Source organism: Symphodus melops, assembly GCF_947650265.1.
Source record: "Symphodus melops genome assembly, chromosome: 5".
Taxonomy (NCBI): domain Eukaryota; kingdom Metazoa; phylum Chordata; class Actinopteri; order Labriformes; family Labridae; genus Symphodus; species Symphodus melops.
In genome coordinates, this window is record NC_136695.1 from 24,309,153 (window position 1) to 24,323,541 (window position 14,389).

At 40.5% G+C, this 14,389-nt stretch overlaps 2 protein-coding genes across 2 annotated transcripts; one reads left to right on the forward strand and one right to left on the reverse strand.

The window, feature by feature from the left end:
• The first annotated feature begins 284 nt into the window (after positions 1-284).
• LOC306823990 (uncharacterized protein) lies at positions 285-4,701 on the forward strand. Its single transcript, XM_079343947.1, has 8 exons — positions 285-454; positions 570-713; positions 840-924; positions 2,399-2,583; positions 2,657-2,753; positions 2,838-2,985; positions 3,649-3,885; positions 4,494-4,701. Exons 2-8 carry the CDS (start codon positions 639-641, stop codon positions 4,549-4,551), a joined length of 885 nt encoding a protein of 294 aa, XP_079200073.1. The 5' UTR covers positions 285-454; positions 570-638; the 3' UTR covers positions 4,552-4,701.
• Positions 4,702-5,727: 1,026 nt separating this feature from the next.
• Positions 5,728-12,930, reverse strand: zc3h12aa (zinc finger CCCH-type containing 12Aa). Its single transcript, XM_079344808.1, has 6 exons — positions 12,797-12,930; positions 11,674-12,048; positions 10,886-11,025; positions 7,835-8,069; positions 7,595-7,701; positions 5,728-7,453 (listed from the first exon to the last, which is right to left on the reverse strand). Exons 1-6 carry the CDS (start codon positions 12,835-12,837, stop codon positions 6,429-6,431), a joined length of 1,923 nt encoding a protein of 640 aa, XP_079200934.1. The 5' UTR covers positions 12,838-12,930; the 3' UTR covers positions 5,728-6,428.
• Between the last annotated feature and the right edge of the window lie 1,459 nt (positions 12,931-14,389).

Below are 14,389 nucleotides of genomic sequence, written 5' to 3' on the forward strand. Positions count from 1 at the left end.
TTTTCAGCCTTACATGTTTGTATTACTTCAGCTCTATGTGTCCCAGGACAGACAGACAGGCAGACAGATGTTGACACTGAAACCTCCTTCCTTTAAGAAGGCTAACAGTTGAACTCTATGTGGAATCTTATTCACATTGTTTATAGATAAGGCTCAGTAGACCAAATTAAGTAGCCTGGACGTAACTGAACTGCGTTAATACAAGGTAAGAAGATTAGATGAGATTTACCAACCCAGCATTCGTCAGCAGGAGTGTTCACTCAGACTTTGATGCATAGCAACAAGTCAATGAGCGCTGTGCACCACGTTAGGATTCACTATGGACTAGGACATGGACCAACCGGGCCGAAATGGAAGCTATCATTTCCTTAAGACCATGGATTGTTTCCTACCATCCTTCATCTGAGCTCCTGGCAAATGTCAGTGTACACCTCCTCCTGCACATTTTCTAATAGTAAGCTTTCATCTTTGTTTCCATACATTTTGTACATCTGCGTTTTGCAGATTGTGCCTCATCCTTTTCTTTGTTCATCAATCCACTCCAATGTTTTGATCTAATTTATTTTCAGCTTCAGCGATTCACTCCTTTTTAAGCTGACATTACGACATACCACAATGTGACGTGAACATGCTTCAACATGACGGCATACATCCTCTGGAGTGTGTTCACATGGACATTCAAGGGGCTCCTGTGCACCTGCAGGTACCTGTGGGTGAGTGCATGCTTTGGGAGATTTTGTCATTTGTATTTAAATTGAGGTAACTCATCCATATAATGTTTTTTTTGCTGAGGGTTTTTTTTCTATGCTTAATGTAAACCATGTTGATTTGCATTTCAGATCTGTCCATATAATGCAATCAAATTCTTGCCGAGGCAACAATTCATCACTGAGGGAACGAGCCGACGGCAGAGAAAGCTTGTGGGTAAGGATAATATAAAGTTAGTGATAAACATTACCCAATAAAACCTCAACAAGCATTCAGCTAATAAGACTTAATTGGATTAAATGTGTTTAGACTAGCTTGTGTGACCTATCTTCATGAGCCTGTAGTGAAGGATGTCGATTAAATCCTGAGAATTTGACACCGATAAGTTAGTTTCAGTTAAATTGTCTGTTTACTATTCTAAATGAATGTGATTGCTACGTAATAGCGTGTAGCAAACGCCTCTCTAAAATTTCTGCAACTTTTTTACAAGCTAATGTTTCATACAGACGATGAGAGGCTTTAATATTTCTTTAGACTATATATATAGAGTATGACAGCTTTGAGAGAGAGAAACTAAAAACAAAAGCAAGACACTTTTTGTCTTAAACAGAAATGATTGAAGTCGATCAGTTCCTCAGTCTATAAATGCTTCAGGATTGTGTCTGTACACACAAGCAGCAACACAGACAGTGTCACTCAGGCGATAAACTTACAATTATCTCTCCCCTTCAGAGCAGAGTAAATGCCAATCTCTGTTTGAAGTGTCTGCATGAAAACACAGTTCTGTTGGAATAGACTGGGATTTGTTTTTTGAAGGATTTTGGTTTGCCTTTGTAGTACAAGCACTTTCATCCACCAGAATTTCAGCAGGCTTAAGCTGTAGCCTGTGCGGGGAAATGGTTGATGTTGAGAGTAATTCAATCCCAGAACCCATCACTGGTCAACAAATGATGATTTATCTTTAACTGATGATAACTTTTAACACATAAAGAAGATGTATATATCACCTCCACTGCGGCAGGGAGGCTTAACAAAAACGATGCACTCTATTTTTCTCTACCCGCAAAGGAGAAAATGAATCTACACCAGATGTCACAAATTTGGCACATTCTTGTTACAGTATCACTTTTAATTCCTTCCTCCTTAAAAGCTTATCGTTAGTTTTATTAGTTTGTTGTCACACACTTAGGTCGCTATATTCTGTCCTTATTGCAGCCAATGTTTGAGATAAATTCTAAGAATATCTGAATTCATTAGCAAAGAGGGTGTCTGGTGTGTGTTGGTACACGTGATGTGTATGTGGGCCACAAAGAAAACGTTTGGGGAACAGCAGCCTTATAGGGTAATAATGAGAGATTTATGTTTTTATGGCAGCAGCATGGGTGACATGTCAAATACAAATGCTTCACTTTGTGGCATCTTGATGATAAACCAGGGATGTTGGTGTGAACAGCCTGATGAGGTGCCTCCATCTCATTCATAAATTTCTGATAATAGACACCTGCCTGGCATAATACATAAAACAGAAAGTCTATTTAGTATGTATCGGGTTTGAACGTGAACCAACTACAAGCTGTGTAATCTTATCTCGTTTATAGAGCCAAAGGTCTATCTGCATCGCGCGCTAAATCTACGTTACATCCCAGCGTGCAAGCACAATGTGATTACCTCCTTTGTTTTTCTTTGTCAGGTCCTGGAAGTAAAGGGATTATATCCATACCAGGAAGTCCCGACCGCACTACAGCCCTTCATAAACGGATCACCAAAACCGAGAAGGAGATACTGTCGCTCAAGACCAGGTTTGCCTGTGAGAGAGCATCATGGGAAAGGAGGTTTGCTTGTCTGCAGAGAAAACAGGAAGAGCTCCACAATCAGGTGTGCTTTTAAATGTGTCAGTGACAGACAAAGGTGTGTGTATGCAGTGAATAACTGATGTCTGTTTCCTTAGATGGCCTCTCAGGCTGGAGTGTTGGTGAAAGTGGGCAGTTTTGATGACCAGGGAAGGTCAGGAGTGGACAATGGCGAAGTATATCAGGAGTGTCCAAGTAAATGACAATAACATCTAGTTTTTAACATTACAATGCTACTGAATTCATTAATAACATGTTCTGCGACTCTCCGATGATCAGGGAACCTACCGAGAATTACGTACCAGCGCAGAGGATCTGATTTGTCAACGAGAGGCCTCACGTACGCCAGCAGTTTGACAGGCAGCCACTTCTCCGCATATTCAGCAATGAGCTCCAGACCTGTCTCCTCGGCGTCTTCAGGCACCAGGTGAAGCCTTTTCACAAAAGGTTTGCAAAAGAATGGTACGACAAGACAATTCTTGTATCAATACAGCAAACACCAATTACATCCCACAATTGGTAAGTTGAAACATGAGAAAAAGCTAGTCTTACATCTCCATGTATTATAAAATCCATCCGTCAGCTCCTGCAAAGCTCCCTGATCAATATCATATATTTTGAATTTTAAGAAAAAGGTAAAACAAGGAGAAAGACTTGACTTACAAGAGCTATACAAGTGAGAAAAATCTAAGACTATACTGATTTGTGCAGACAGATTTGCTACTGTTGGAATGTGCAACCTTTAAATAGAGAACTACTAAAAACCTTCTCATATAAGACAAGTGCATAGGAGAGCAATGTGTCCATTTATTGTGTTTCTACTACTGAAACACACATGGAGCAGTAGGCGGGAGTTTTACATATAACCTTTCAGAGAGGGCCAGGCCTTACTGAACAGAGTACAGTCAATCTCTTGATACAAATCTGTACTTGAAAAACAAAGTAGTTTAAAAATGTCAAACTACGCAGCAATGATGAAAGATTTGTGGAGATTTAAATCCTCTAGGTAGGGTATGATGAATAAACTTATATTTTAAAAGCAGCCCCTTTCAGCTCTATAAAATAAACTGAACCTTTTCTGTTCCCCCAGTCGATCATGGAGGACATCCAAACCGCCTCACCGGGTTTTTGTACCACACTCCCCCATGGACCTGGAGCTGGGTCACCGTGTCAGAATCATGCTGCCTAATGGAAGGATCAGCACAGGAACAATCCGTTTCCTGGGTCACCTGCAGGGGGAGGCAGATCTCCATCTTGGGGTGGAGCTGCAAACAGCTCATCACGGAATGAATGACGGCAACCACAGGGGACACTGCTACTTTGAATGGTTACTGATCTTCTTTTCTTACTGAGTGAATAGAAGCCACATGTAACTCAGCACTGATTAGACAGAAGAAGATGATTAAACTAAGATACTACTTTACAGAATTACACATAAGGTGTCTGAAGAAGGTATTTGCATGCTTATCTGTTTTTAAAAAAAGTATGATTTCCAGTGCCTCAGTTAAACATAATATTTGATAGGATTCACTCTGAGAATGAAGACATTACATCACAGTCCCTGTAACTATGCCTCCAGACATGACTGTGCTCTTCGTTGTTGAGGTGAATATGCAAATCTCAGGTTGAGGTAATCTTGACAGCTACAGCTTTTAAGTAGTGATGTGTGTGTGTGCACTTCAGATGTGAACTCATTTGCCGGCAGCTATGACAGATCTGACTTCCTGTAGGAAAAAAACAAAAAACAAAACGGGATACACAGAAGTAATGCAGTCTACAAAATGGTTTGACCTGAAAATACATCAAAGTGAAAACTTTTTGTTGTTGTTTGATGTTGAGTTTTTTCTCATTACATTTTCGAAGGTTTGATTTAATTTGACTCCAAACAAAAACATTATTTTAACATTTTGCCTTTTCTGTTTCTTCCCTTTACAGCAAACCTGGTTATGGGGCATTTGTACCATTCCACAAACTACTGATGGCCTGGGAATGACAAAAATTACAGAGCTTTGCAACTGGTTACGCCAGAAAACTGACTGCTCAACAGTAGTTACAGCTACCTTATTATAATGTAACACATCTTCGTATTGACATATTGTACCTAAAGTTATGCATGCCATTTGTACCGAGTAACTGAAGGCTCAGAGTAAAAAAATGAAAAAGCTGTTTGTAAATCAGTTCCACAGCTTGTAAAACCATGCCTGAAGTTTGAAAAATTGTGTGCAGTTGAAAAACACCCTGAGTAATGTTACCGAGACGTTAGACACAGGTTGGAAGTCTGTGTGCACAGATTTACCATCTGTGGTGACGGATTGAAAAATGGCTTTTACTTTTGTTTTCTAACCTTAACCTTCAGCTGCTCCCTACATTTGGCTTATCGGATAATCTCAATAAAATATTATTTCAACAAACAGATCCTTTGTTTAAATGTGGGTGTGATCTCATGTTAGAAACACAAAGGTATCAGATGTTCTTTTATCGACTTACAGTATGGTATTCAAATCTGCTTTCAAATCAACCTTACATGTCAATCTCAAAGAAATGCTGAACTTCCAGCACTCAGTCAGCTATGGCGTAAAAAAAAATAAAAAAAAATTAAGAATAATAACCATGGGACTAAAAAACAGTTCTATCCAAAACCTGGTAGATTGAGAGTTGATGGCAGTGTTGTTAGTTTGCAGGTAAGTGGCTATTACCCCACCAGAATATCTCTTCCATAAAACCATGGTTGTGTTGGTTATGGATCACTGAATTCTAAAGCAAAGCTAATGGTGGTGCTGAAAGATTCCAGATGTCTGTACAAAATGATAAACCATAGATTCCAAACCATAGCACACAGGCTGACCTTTCCCCTCAACAAAAAGTGTTTTGGCGCTTGCAACATGAGATGGAGGGTAAAAATGTCTCCAAATCCTTCGCATTGGCAACATTGTTCCACAAAAAAAAAAATGGATGGAATGGAAGTAGACAAGTCTGTTAAAAGAAGACTTAGGAATGACATGTAACTATGAGGGTGTTTAGTGGAAGTGAGGTTGATATACAGTAGAGGGAGTGTAAATGTCATGTTGCTCAGTTCCAAATAAACTTTGGACACCGATGAGATATTTACAAGAAAAGAAAGACCACAATACTGACCACAGATGCAATTTAAATGAATTTCGCTTTACATTTCACATTTTTTAATTCTTAGTTTTTTTTTTCTTTACAGGTTGAACATGACTTTTTACAGTTTAGGTTCACAAAGTGATTTTCTACAAAGCCATAAATTACCCGTGTTCATGAGAACTTAGTTCCAGATACAAAATCTTTCATTATACAGTAACACGTTTATGGAGAGCGACATAATATTTGTAAACTGAATTACAAGCAAAAATACTCTTGGCTCGTGTCAAAGTGTTTTCTGAGTTTCCTGGCTCAGTTTGGGTTTACTGTAATCCCATGTGATTGGGAATACTAATTAAAATAAGTCCACTTCTCAGAGTTTGAACAGCAGGCAGTTCAGGAGAACTCTCGGAGAATTAAAGTAACACTTTATATGGAGAATTATGTTTGCATGACAACTTATTTTAAGATTAAAGGACTAAAAAATTCAAAATTCGACACAATATGCATCAACTTTCAAAACTCTAGAAAACCAGTACTGATTACTTCTGGTCCAGAGGCTTTTTTCATCCAAAACATGGACGACATGGTCACAACTGACGACAATGTCATACAAATGCATATAGCTCAAGCCAAGCAAATTACAATTCTATAAAGGCACATTACATAGTAATGATTGGCTTTGAAACCAACCAATGGTACATACTATTAGAGAGTCTTTTTTTGCTTTTTGTTTCAACACAAATATACTGTGTAAATATATATATATCAGAATATCCCTCTCTGAGCCTTCAGGCTGAGGATCTCTGCAGCCAGTTTCTCAGCATCCATCAGATGTGGAAACATTTCCAAGACTGCGTCCACCTGATTTGGGTTGAAGATGGCTTGCAGATTCTTTCGCAGTTCCAACCTTTGCGGGTCTAACACAGCAGATGCAGCTTGTTGTTGGCCCCACGAATGATGCTGATGGTCTTTGTAAGAGCAACAGTTGTTGTGGGAGTTTGAAGAGTGGATGGAGGGGGGCAAGCTACATGGTTGTCTGGCTTGGGGAAGCCCCTGAAAGGGATCTGACCAGTAGTTTTCCTGGTAATTGTAATGGTTTGGAAGGCTTTGCTGGTGTGGTACACCATGCTGGAACATGTGAGAAGGGTAGGTGTGATATTTGGTTAGACCCTTTGACTCTAGGTTCCCATGATGTTGCTGAGGAGCTGAGGACCCTACATGGGAACAGCAATGGTTGCATTGGCAGCGGTTTCTTTTCTCTAAAGGCACTGAGGTATGTCTGCATCCTGTGAGGGCACTCTGCTGCTGGGCCCTGAGCCTTTGGGAGGTATTATTGCTATATGAAAAGTCAGAGCACTGGCTCTCAAAAGAGCCAAGGCCAGAATCCAGGTACTCTTGAGAGACGTTGGCGTAGTAATGATTGGGCAGCTGGTTCATCCCTGACCAGTCATTCTGACACTGGCTTCCTGTTACTGCACCCGGCATATGATTAGGACTCTTTCTAGGGTCCGTCCAGTACAGCAGCGCGTTTTCACTAACCAGACTGGGACATGAAGAACTTTGCTGGTCTCTCCCTCTTATGTACTCTGAGTCTTGAAGATAGGAACAGGCATTGTGGGTAGTCTTAGGGTCGGCCTGAAGCTGCTTGGGTGAAAACCTGGCATTTCTCTCTTCTTTGACAGTAGAAATCTGGGCTTTTTCTCTCAGTTCATCAGCCAAGGACAAGTACGACTGGTTATTTCGCTCTGGGTGGTAGAACTTACATTTGATGCCATAAGTGCACTTTTTGTCTGAAAAGAAAAATGGGACACACACAAACGTTAGTGCTCATCGAATTTAGAAACCACATTAATTCACTGACCAAAACCTTTAAAGAACGAAAGTCAGCAGACGGGTTCCTCTTTTAAAGCCACATATTAGTCACGTCTTACCATAGGGACAGAGCTGCCTCTTTTGCTCTGTAGGCAGAGGCTTTGTTCTCAGAAAGTTTTCCAGACTTGGCCCATGGCGGCCAAGTGGGTCATCTGGGGGCATGAACCTGTAGAAAAAGAAAAACAAGATATGAACTCTACAACTGTGTTTTCGTGATCACAACCTTAAGACACATGATGCAACAACTTTAAACAAGGAAAATATGAAACGTCACGGCCTCAAACTGGCCGATCGCTTACTTGTCATTGACGAAGGAGTACATGAGGAGCCTCTCCTCGATGCATTTCTTCCACTCTGGTCGCTCTCCTTGGAGGTCACGGTAGGTGTCATTGGACACGATCACACCCTCTGACTCGTACGCCAACTTGACGATAAAGCGGTCGTCATAGCAAACCACTCGCTTTCCCCCAACGCGCCGCGAAGGAGTGAAGACCACTATTTTACATTTTTCGAGCTCCAAGAGGATGTGTTGATCTGAAAGTGCAAACGCACACATGTAAGACTTTGGTTAACTCTTTCCATACCTTCCACATGGAACATGCTGGAAACAGACTTGAAAACAACTGAACTGATTTCTTTAGATGCCTTTAAATCCAGCATGAGAACACATGAGACGACCTCCTCTACTTGTAACTGTTTTTATAATGTTTTAATTACTTTAAGGTTTTTAACCTTAGTGGGACTTTTCCTGGATAAATAAAAGTAATATAAAAAATAAAAAAACTACCACCATAGTATTTAAATCATTTTACATTTGTATCTAATTGTGGTTTATTAAGTTTGACTTTAGAGGCACATATGTTTATGTTTGTGTTTGTTCGTCACAGCAGGTTGTAAAGCTGATCCTTTAAAGAAAAAAAAAACACTGAACACTTTCAGGCACTTTTCCATTCAAGTGCTACAGTTTATCTGCTGTCTTCACTCAGCCCCTGGCTCTATATGATCTCCTCCTGTAGATGATTGTCAGCACTTAACTAAACACTTTAAGTAAACTAGGTGTGGAAGGAGAAAAAAACCCCCTCGGCCTCACTTCCTGATTGGGCTTTCCCACGACCTACAGGAGGCTGATTTTTCTCTTTTTACTTCCTTGTTCGCAGAATGAAAATAGAACCTTTGGATTCCTCCACCCAGGCTGCACTGTAACTAAAGGTGATGATGCATCACTTTGTCAACCCACACTCCACCCTTCATTATATATTTGTTGTTGGAGCTGTCAGAGGTTAGTTAAGCATGAAAGCATGACGCTAAGGCTAAATGAAAGACAGCTTCTTTTTCTCCAAGAGAGGTCTGGAAATGACATTAATTTAGACTGTTCAGATACAGTCAAACGCATTAAGCGACTCAGATGCCACAAATGTGGAGCTCTTTATTATTATTATTTTTACTACTATCAGTTACACCATTATTACACTGAATACCTCCACCTTATGCTGATGCTCAGTGGTCAATTGGGTAAACCTCCATTTCACAATCTTAACTGTATTGCCCCATGGGTTTGGCACCAGTTCAGTACTTCTTCATTTGACAGAACGGAAATATTATCCCATTTCTTTCACAAGAATGAATCATGTACACAGGATATGCACACCTCCGGCTATAGAGGACATTCAAGCAACAGTCATATTACGTTTCATGGTAAATGAGGAGCTCTGAAGGAGAAATCATAACTTATGTGACGAGAACACTGATTCCTGTCTTAAAGGAACAGTTCAACATTCTGAATAGTATGTTCTCTGCCAACTCTTTTAAAGCTAATAAATCATGTCTGTAACTATTATCTGGTGTCTATATCATCGTTTAATCCCCTGAAAAATGTGTGCAGTCCACTGATTGTGATGGACTTGTTGCTTCTGTGGAAAACTGGCAATTTTGCTCCCAGCTAAGAAATAAAGAAAAATTGGCAAAACTGTGTATTTAGCATTTTTGCTTATCTTCAAAATGTACAATGAGATAGGATCTTCTCAGGCTGCTACAAAATGAGCTCATGAACACATTACACTACACCACCAAAAAAGTAAGCAGCAGAAGGATACATCCAATGAACCGAGACTGAAAGGCCAAGTGCCACTTGCTTGGAGAATTAGCCGTTTACAAAGATGGATCGGAGCAGTACAAGACCAGTACAGTAATCTAGAGACTTTCAAGTCTGAAGTGTTGTATAACTGCGTCTCAAAGTTCCTTTTTCCGTGTACAGCTTTGATCTTACTTTTTAGTTGATTGAGGAAATGGAAACAAGCCTCTGTTCATTACTCATCGTTGTTAAGGTGAAGCTGAGGGCGAGTTATGACTTGTCATATTTTCTTTTTTTTTTTTTTTTAAAGTGACCTGACTTCCTGGAATCAACCTTCACTGACTGAATCAGCACCTTTTGGCTTCAATCCCTAAAAGATATCATAGCGGGATTAAAAACAGTATGGGTGTGAAGTACTTATCCTGATATGAAGTGTTTGTATAGAATTGATTTATAATGAACTGAAGGTGATGGCTTGGATTTGCGTGAGATTGAATGCACATCTAGAATGAATACAGTCAGAGTCAGCACTGAACGAGAGCGAGAGCAATCAAAAGAGCGATTGTGTCAGAGATATATCTACTCGACGAGAACAATGCGCAACCACACTCAACACAGACAGCAAAGAGAACAACATCATTAACCCACAAAGTAAAACACATTGAATAGAGCCACATATTTCAGAAGCATTTTAGAACGCCATCAGTTTCGTCATTGAAGAATGTTAATAAAAGGCTTCAAATAGCAATAAATGAGCAGGGTGTTATACTGAGGTGGACAGTGTCTAGCCACGTTAAACAAACTGTGCTTTATTTGGACAGTTTAATGAGCGTTTTCTTACATTTAGAGTAGCCAACAAAAGTCTGAATTTAGTTTTTTTTTTATGTTTAGTTAACAGAGAAATTCATGGCTAAGAGCACTCAAAGTCCAGTTAACGCTTTCTGTTGGGAATTGCATTTTACCTGGGATGCAACGTCTTAGCTCAGCAAAAAAAGCTCAGTTCAGTTCTGTCCATATTAACTGAAAAACTGAGCGAGTTAGCCTAACTGACCTGCTCACGGCTTCACTTTATAATGGTGAGGGTCAACTGACAAATGGAAACAAAAAAACAGCTCAGCGCCCTTCCTATTTGACCACCTGATAAGAAGAAGTGTTGGCCTCATACTGCTTATGTTCTAGCCAATGAGATTATTTCTGCAGAGGCTGGGAAAGACTGGTGCAGCTAAAAAAAAAACCTGACACATGTCTCTCATTGGTTGTGCATTTCTTGGACCCTCACCTGTTATGGGGGTATCAGGTCGGGGCTGCTCTTTACGCCAGGTGGGAACAAACACTGTGATGGTTTTATGACCCCTGTCCAGGAAGAAGTTAACCGCCAGTTGGATGCCTCGACATGAGAACACTTCCTTGTTGCCATGACTGTATGAAGAGACAGGTGGGAGAGGATTAGAAAAGTAAGCACTACTCCATCATTAGGGTATGAGATATTAAAGGAAGCGGTGAAAAAAATCAGTTGATCTGTACAAACAGCACGAGCCTTTCAGTGTTCTCCCACGGGCTATACTTTGCTCCGACCTTCTTGTATAACACCTTAGATCTTTAACCCTGTTTTGCATGTTAACTGTTTATTTGCACCAACACACCAAGACAAATTCCTTGTACCTGTATATGTAAATGTACTTGGCAATAAAAAACAATTGTGATTCTGATGCTAGGTGGAGATTTTGAGTGGTGTTGTGAATTTGCATATTATAGCAGTGTCCTTTACAAAAAAAACAAAACATGCACAGGCAGGGTGGTGAACGCCCTTTTTAAACAGTCAGGTGACGAGGCGAAGGAGGAAAATGCATGTTTCAGGGTCAGAGCTGAATATCAACATGACAATGAGTGATGACAGCTTAGAACATGTTATTTTACAGGTGCTTTACTGTTCACAGGCACACAAAGTGTTGTGTCTATTGTGCAGGCAATGGAACGGCTTGGAATTGAAACCAAGTAGCAGCCTTGATAATAATGAATCAGGACTAACATTGGCAATGCATTTTTCAATGTGGTTTTTTAAATTACCTCATAGCAACATTACTGCCGTCAATAACAATCGGCCTCAATACTTCATCTGCAGTCTTCTGGTCCCCAATTTGTGTTGCGTTCCTGCAGGCTCCAGGGGCCCAACTGGGAGGCATCAGAGGGTCCTTTTGGCCTGTGCTCCTCCCATCGCTGTCAGTATTGGACATGCAGGGGGCCGTGCTGGTCCTGCTTCGAACCAGCTCTCCCAACACCGAGTTAGTGTCTGCGTTCAGGCCCAGCTTTCTCAGAGCAGCGGTAACCTCCTCTGAAGAGTAACCCAATTTCCTGAAGAAGTCCACTCGGAGCTGCAGCTCCTCGCTGTCGGGTTCATGTTGGTCTGGAGCTGAGCTCTGGCTGAGAAGTGCTGGATCCATCCTGGAACAAATGGGCATCTTTGAAGCAGCACAGGAAGAGGTGCTATGCAGCCACGAGATGATGATATTCATAGACTGACTGAAGAAAAACAACAGTTCATAGAACTTTAGAGAAAACCCTTCAACATGTCATCATTTGTTTTCACTTTTTGTTTATATTTTTTTTCCCCACCTTGATATTGTTAAAAAGAGTTTACTCGACACATGTGATTGATCAAATTCACCCATATATATTTAGTCTTTGTATAGTCAAAGAGATCCACAGACTTAAAGGTGACTCTATGAATACAGATGGAGCTTGTAGCCTACATACTGTACATTTACATTTTTAAATGCGGATTGTTACCTTGTCAAAAGTCATCCCATTACGTCATATAAATATGATTAACAAATCAAATAAGCGTTGTTGTTTTTTTCATCTACCAACGTAAGCCTGTCGCATTACTTAGCCTGTTTTAGTTAAGTATGTTCCTCTGTTGCTGTAATCTACTGTCATCCTCTAAACTTGTCTGAAGATAACTGAGCTCAACTGGAAGAAATTCGCTGCTCTTCACACTTTAAATGTCGGCAATACGAGACAAGGTTAAAATATAAAGGAGCCAAGGGCGAGATATCCAATCAGGTAAATGTACAGTAGCCTTCGTGATACAGGTGACAGGTACAAATGGACTCTTGACTCGCGGAGACGCCGGCGGTCAGGTGAGTAAACAGCTCATTTCTCCGAAACAAAAACCCATCGATATATTTACCTGTACTGTTTGTCTCGTTCTCTCCTCGGTCCATCTGTCATCAGAAATCATCCACAACTATTGTTAACGTCTCCAAGTACAGTAACTTTGTCACAGTTCCGACTTGTGTAAGCACCTCCCTCCAGAAGAAAAAAAAAAAAAACTTCTCCACTTCTCTTCCTCCTACCTGTCGGACGGACACGTGCTGAGCGTTCAACAATTTGCATATCAGAGATAAGATGAAGTGTTCCCTGCTCCTTTGACTGTCACTCAGCCACGCTACTTTGCTTGTTATTCCTTTCTTAGATTAGTGGGAGTGACTCCTGTTTTGTTATTTCACCCTCCAGGCACATTTCAGAATAAACACAATACAATAGCACAAAAAACATCTAAAAAAAACTAAAAGCGTCAAATCATGTTGATCGTTTTATCCACGTTGGGCTATCATTTAGATTTACAATAAACATTATTTAAATGAACTGAAACAGAGTGAAAGGGAAACAAGGTAAATCCTAACGCTAGATAAATCTGAATCTGGCCTCTTTCTTAAATGCAGCTGCCATTTTGAGGCAACTTTTTTCTTTTAATTTGCAGGTGTGTATAAAAACAGATCTTTAAGTGGGCATATCTTTGTTATTCTGACCCCGCCCCCCAGGAGGCGTGATGCGGGGTCAGGAGAGGTCGTGCAACAAAAACAATGTCTGTGTACACATTCAAACAATTACAATCTCCCTCAAACATGTATGCATACAGAATAATGAAGTTGTATTCTTAAACTGTGATAAGTTGAAGTAACATAAAAGTTCTTTACAGTCACCGGGACCTTTGACCTCCCCGCCGGCCCTCCATCATGGGTGTGGGAGGCAGGCAGGTTCATCATTATTGCCACTATCATCCCTCGACTGGTTGACATCTTTTATCCAGATCAAGACAGATGCATGATATATTTGTGGTGTCTCTGCTGCCAGCTCTTTACCGTGACATCTTCTTAATATTTTTGTTTAAATTTGCTAAATTTGTTTGTGTGCTTTATTTCAATCTACTCAATTAAAAACAGATCATTCTTTAGCAACTGATTTGAGTTATATAAACTCAACGTTTAACAAGGTTAGATGTAAGTAATAATGTGTGCAATCTGCTGCCTCAATTTTATCGAGTAGTTAATGTGCATCTCGTCTTACAGTGTAGGATAGCCTACACCACATAAGTAATGTTATGATGAATATCCATTACACACTTGACTATACAACATTGCATTTTAAAGCAGTCAACAGAGGGATATGCATTGACATGTGATACACACAGAGACTTTTAAACTACCGGTACTTTGAGTGGCAGCAGCGCAGCGCTGTCCTCTCGCCAGTCCTCCTGTCAGTCCAGCTGGATGCATCGTTAGAGAACCTTCTCATCCTTCCATCCGGAGTTAAACTTGTTTAAGGTTCTTTTTAAAAGCAAGCTGAATCAGCTGGGCCTTGCTTCCGAGCAGCATACTGCGCCGATGCTCTGAGAAGACGCTTTGGAGCATGGGAAATGAGTTTTCACACGACTGTTGAAGCTCCTAAAGTTAGGGCAAAGGTGTGTGCTGTGAGAACAGTCGGCATAGCCTGGATTTAT

Bases quoted from the DNA above. Each gene is read 5' to 3' on its own strand.
- LOC306823990 (XM_079343947.1), top strand. From the start codon at position 639: ATGACGGCATACATCCTCTGGAGTGTGTTCACATGGACATTCAAGGGG. The intron at 925-2,398 runs GTAAGGATAATA...TTTCTTTGTCAG, and splicing joins ACGGCAGAGAAAGCTTGTGG to GTCCTGGAAGTAAAGGGATT. The intron at 2,584-2,656 runs GTGTGCTTTTAA...CTGTTTCCTTAG, and splicing joins AGGAAGAGCTCCACAATCAG to ATGGCCTCTCAGGCTGGAGT.
- zc3h12aa (XM_079344808.1), bottom strand. From the start codon at position 12,837: ATGACAGATGGACCGAGGAGAGAACGAGACAAACAGTACAG. The intron at 12,049-12,796 runs GTAAATATATCG...CATTTGTTCCAG, and splicing joins GAACGAGACAAACAGTACAG to GATGGATCCAGCACTTCTCA. The intron at 8,070-10,885 runs GTGAGGGTCCAA...TTGCACTTTCAG, and splicing joins ACCTGATACCCCCATAACAG to ATCAACACATCCTCTTGGAG.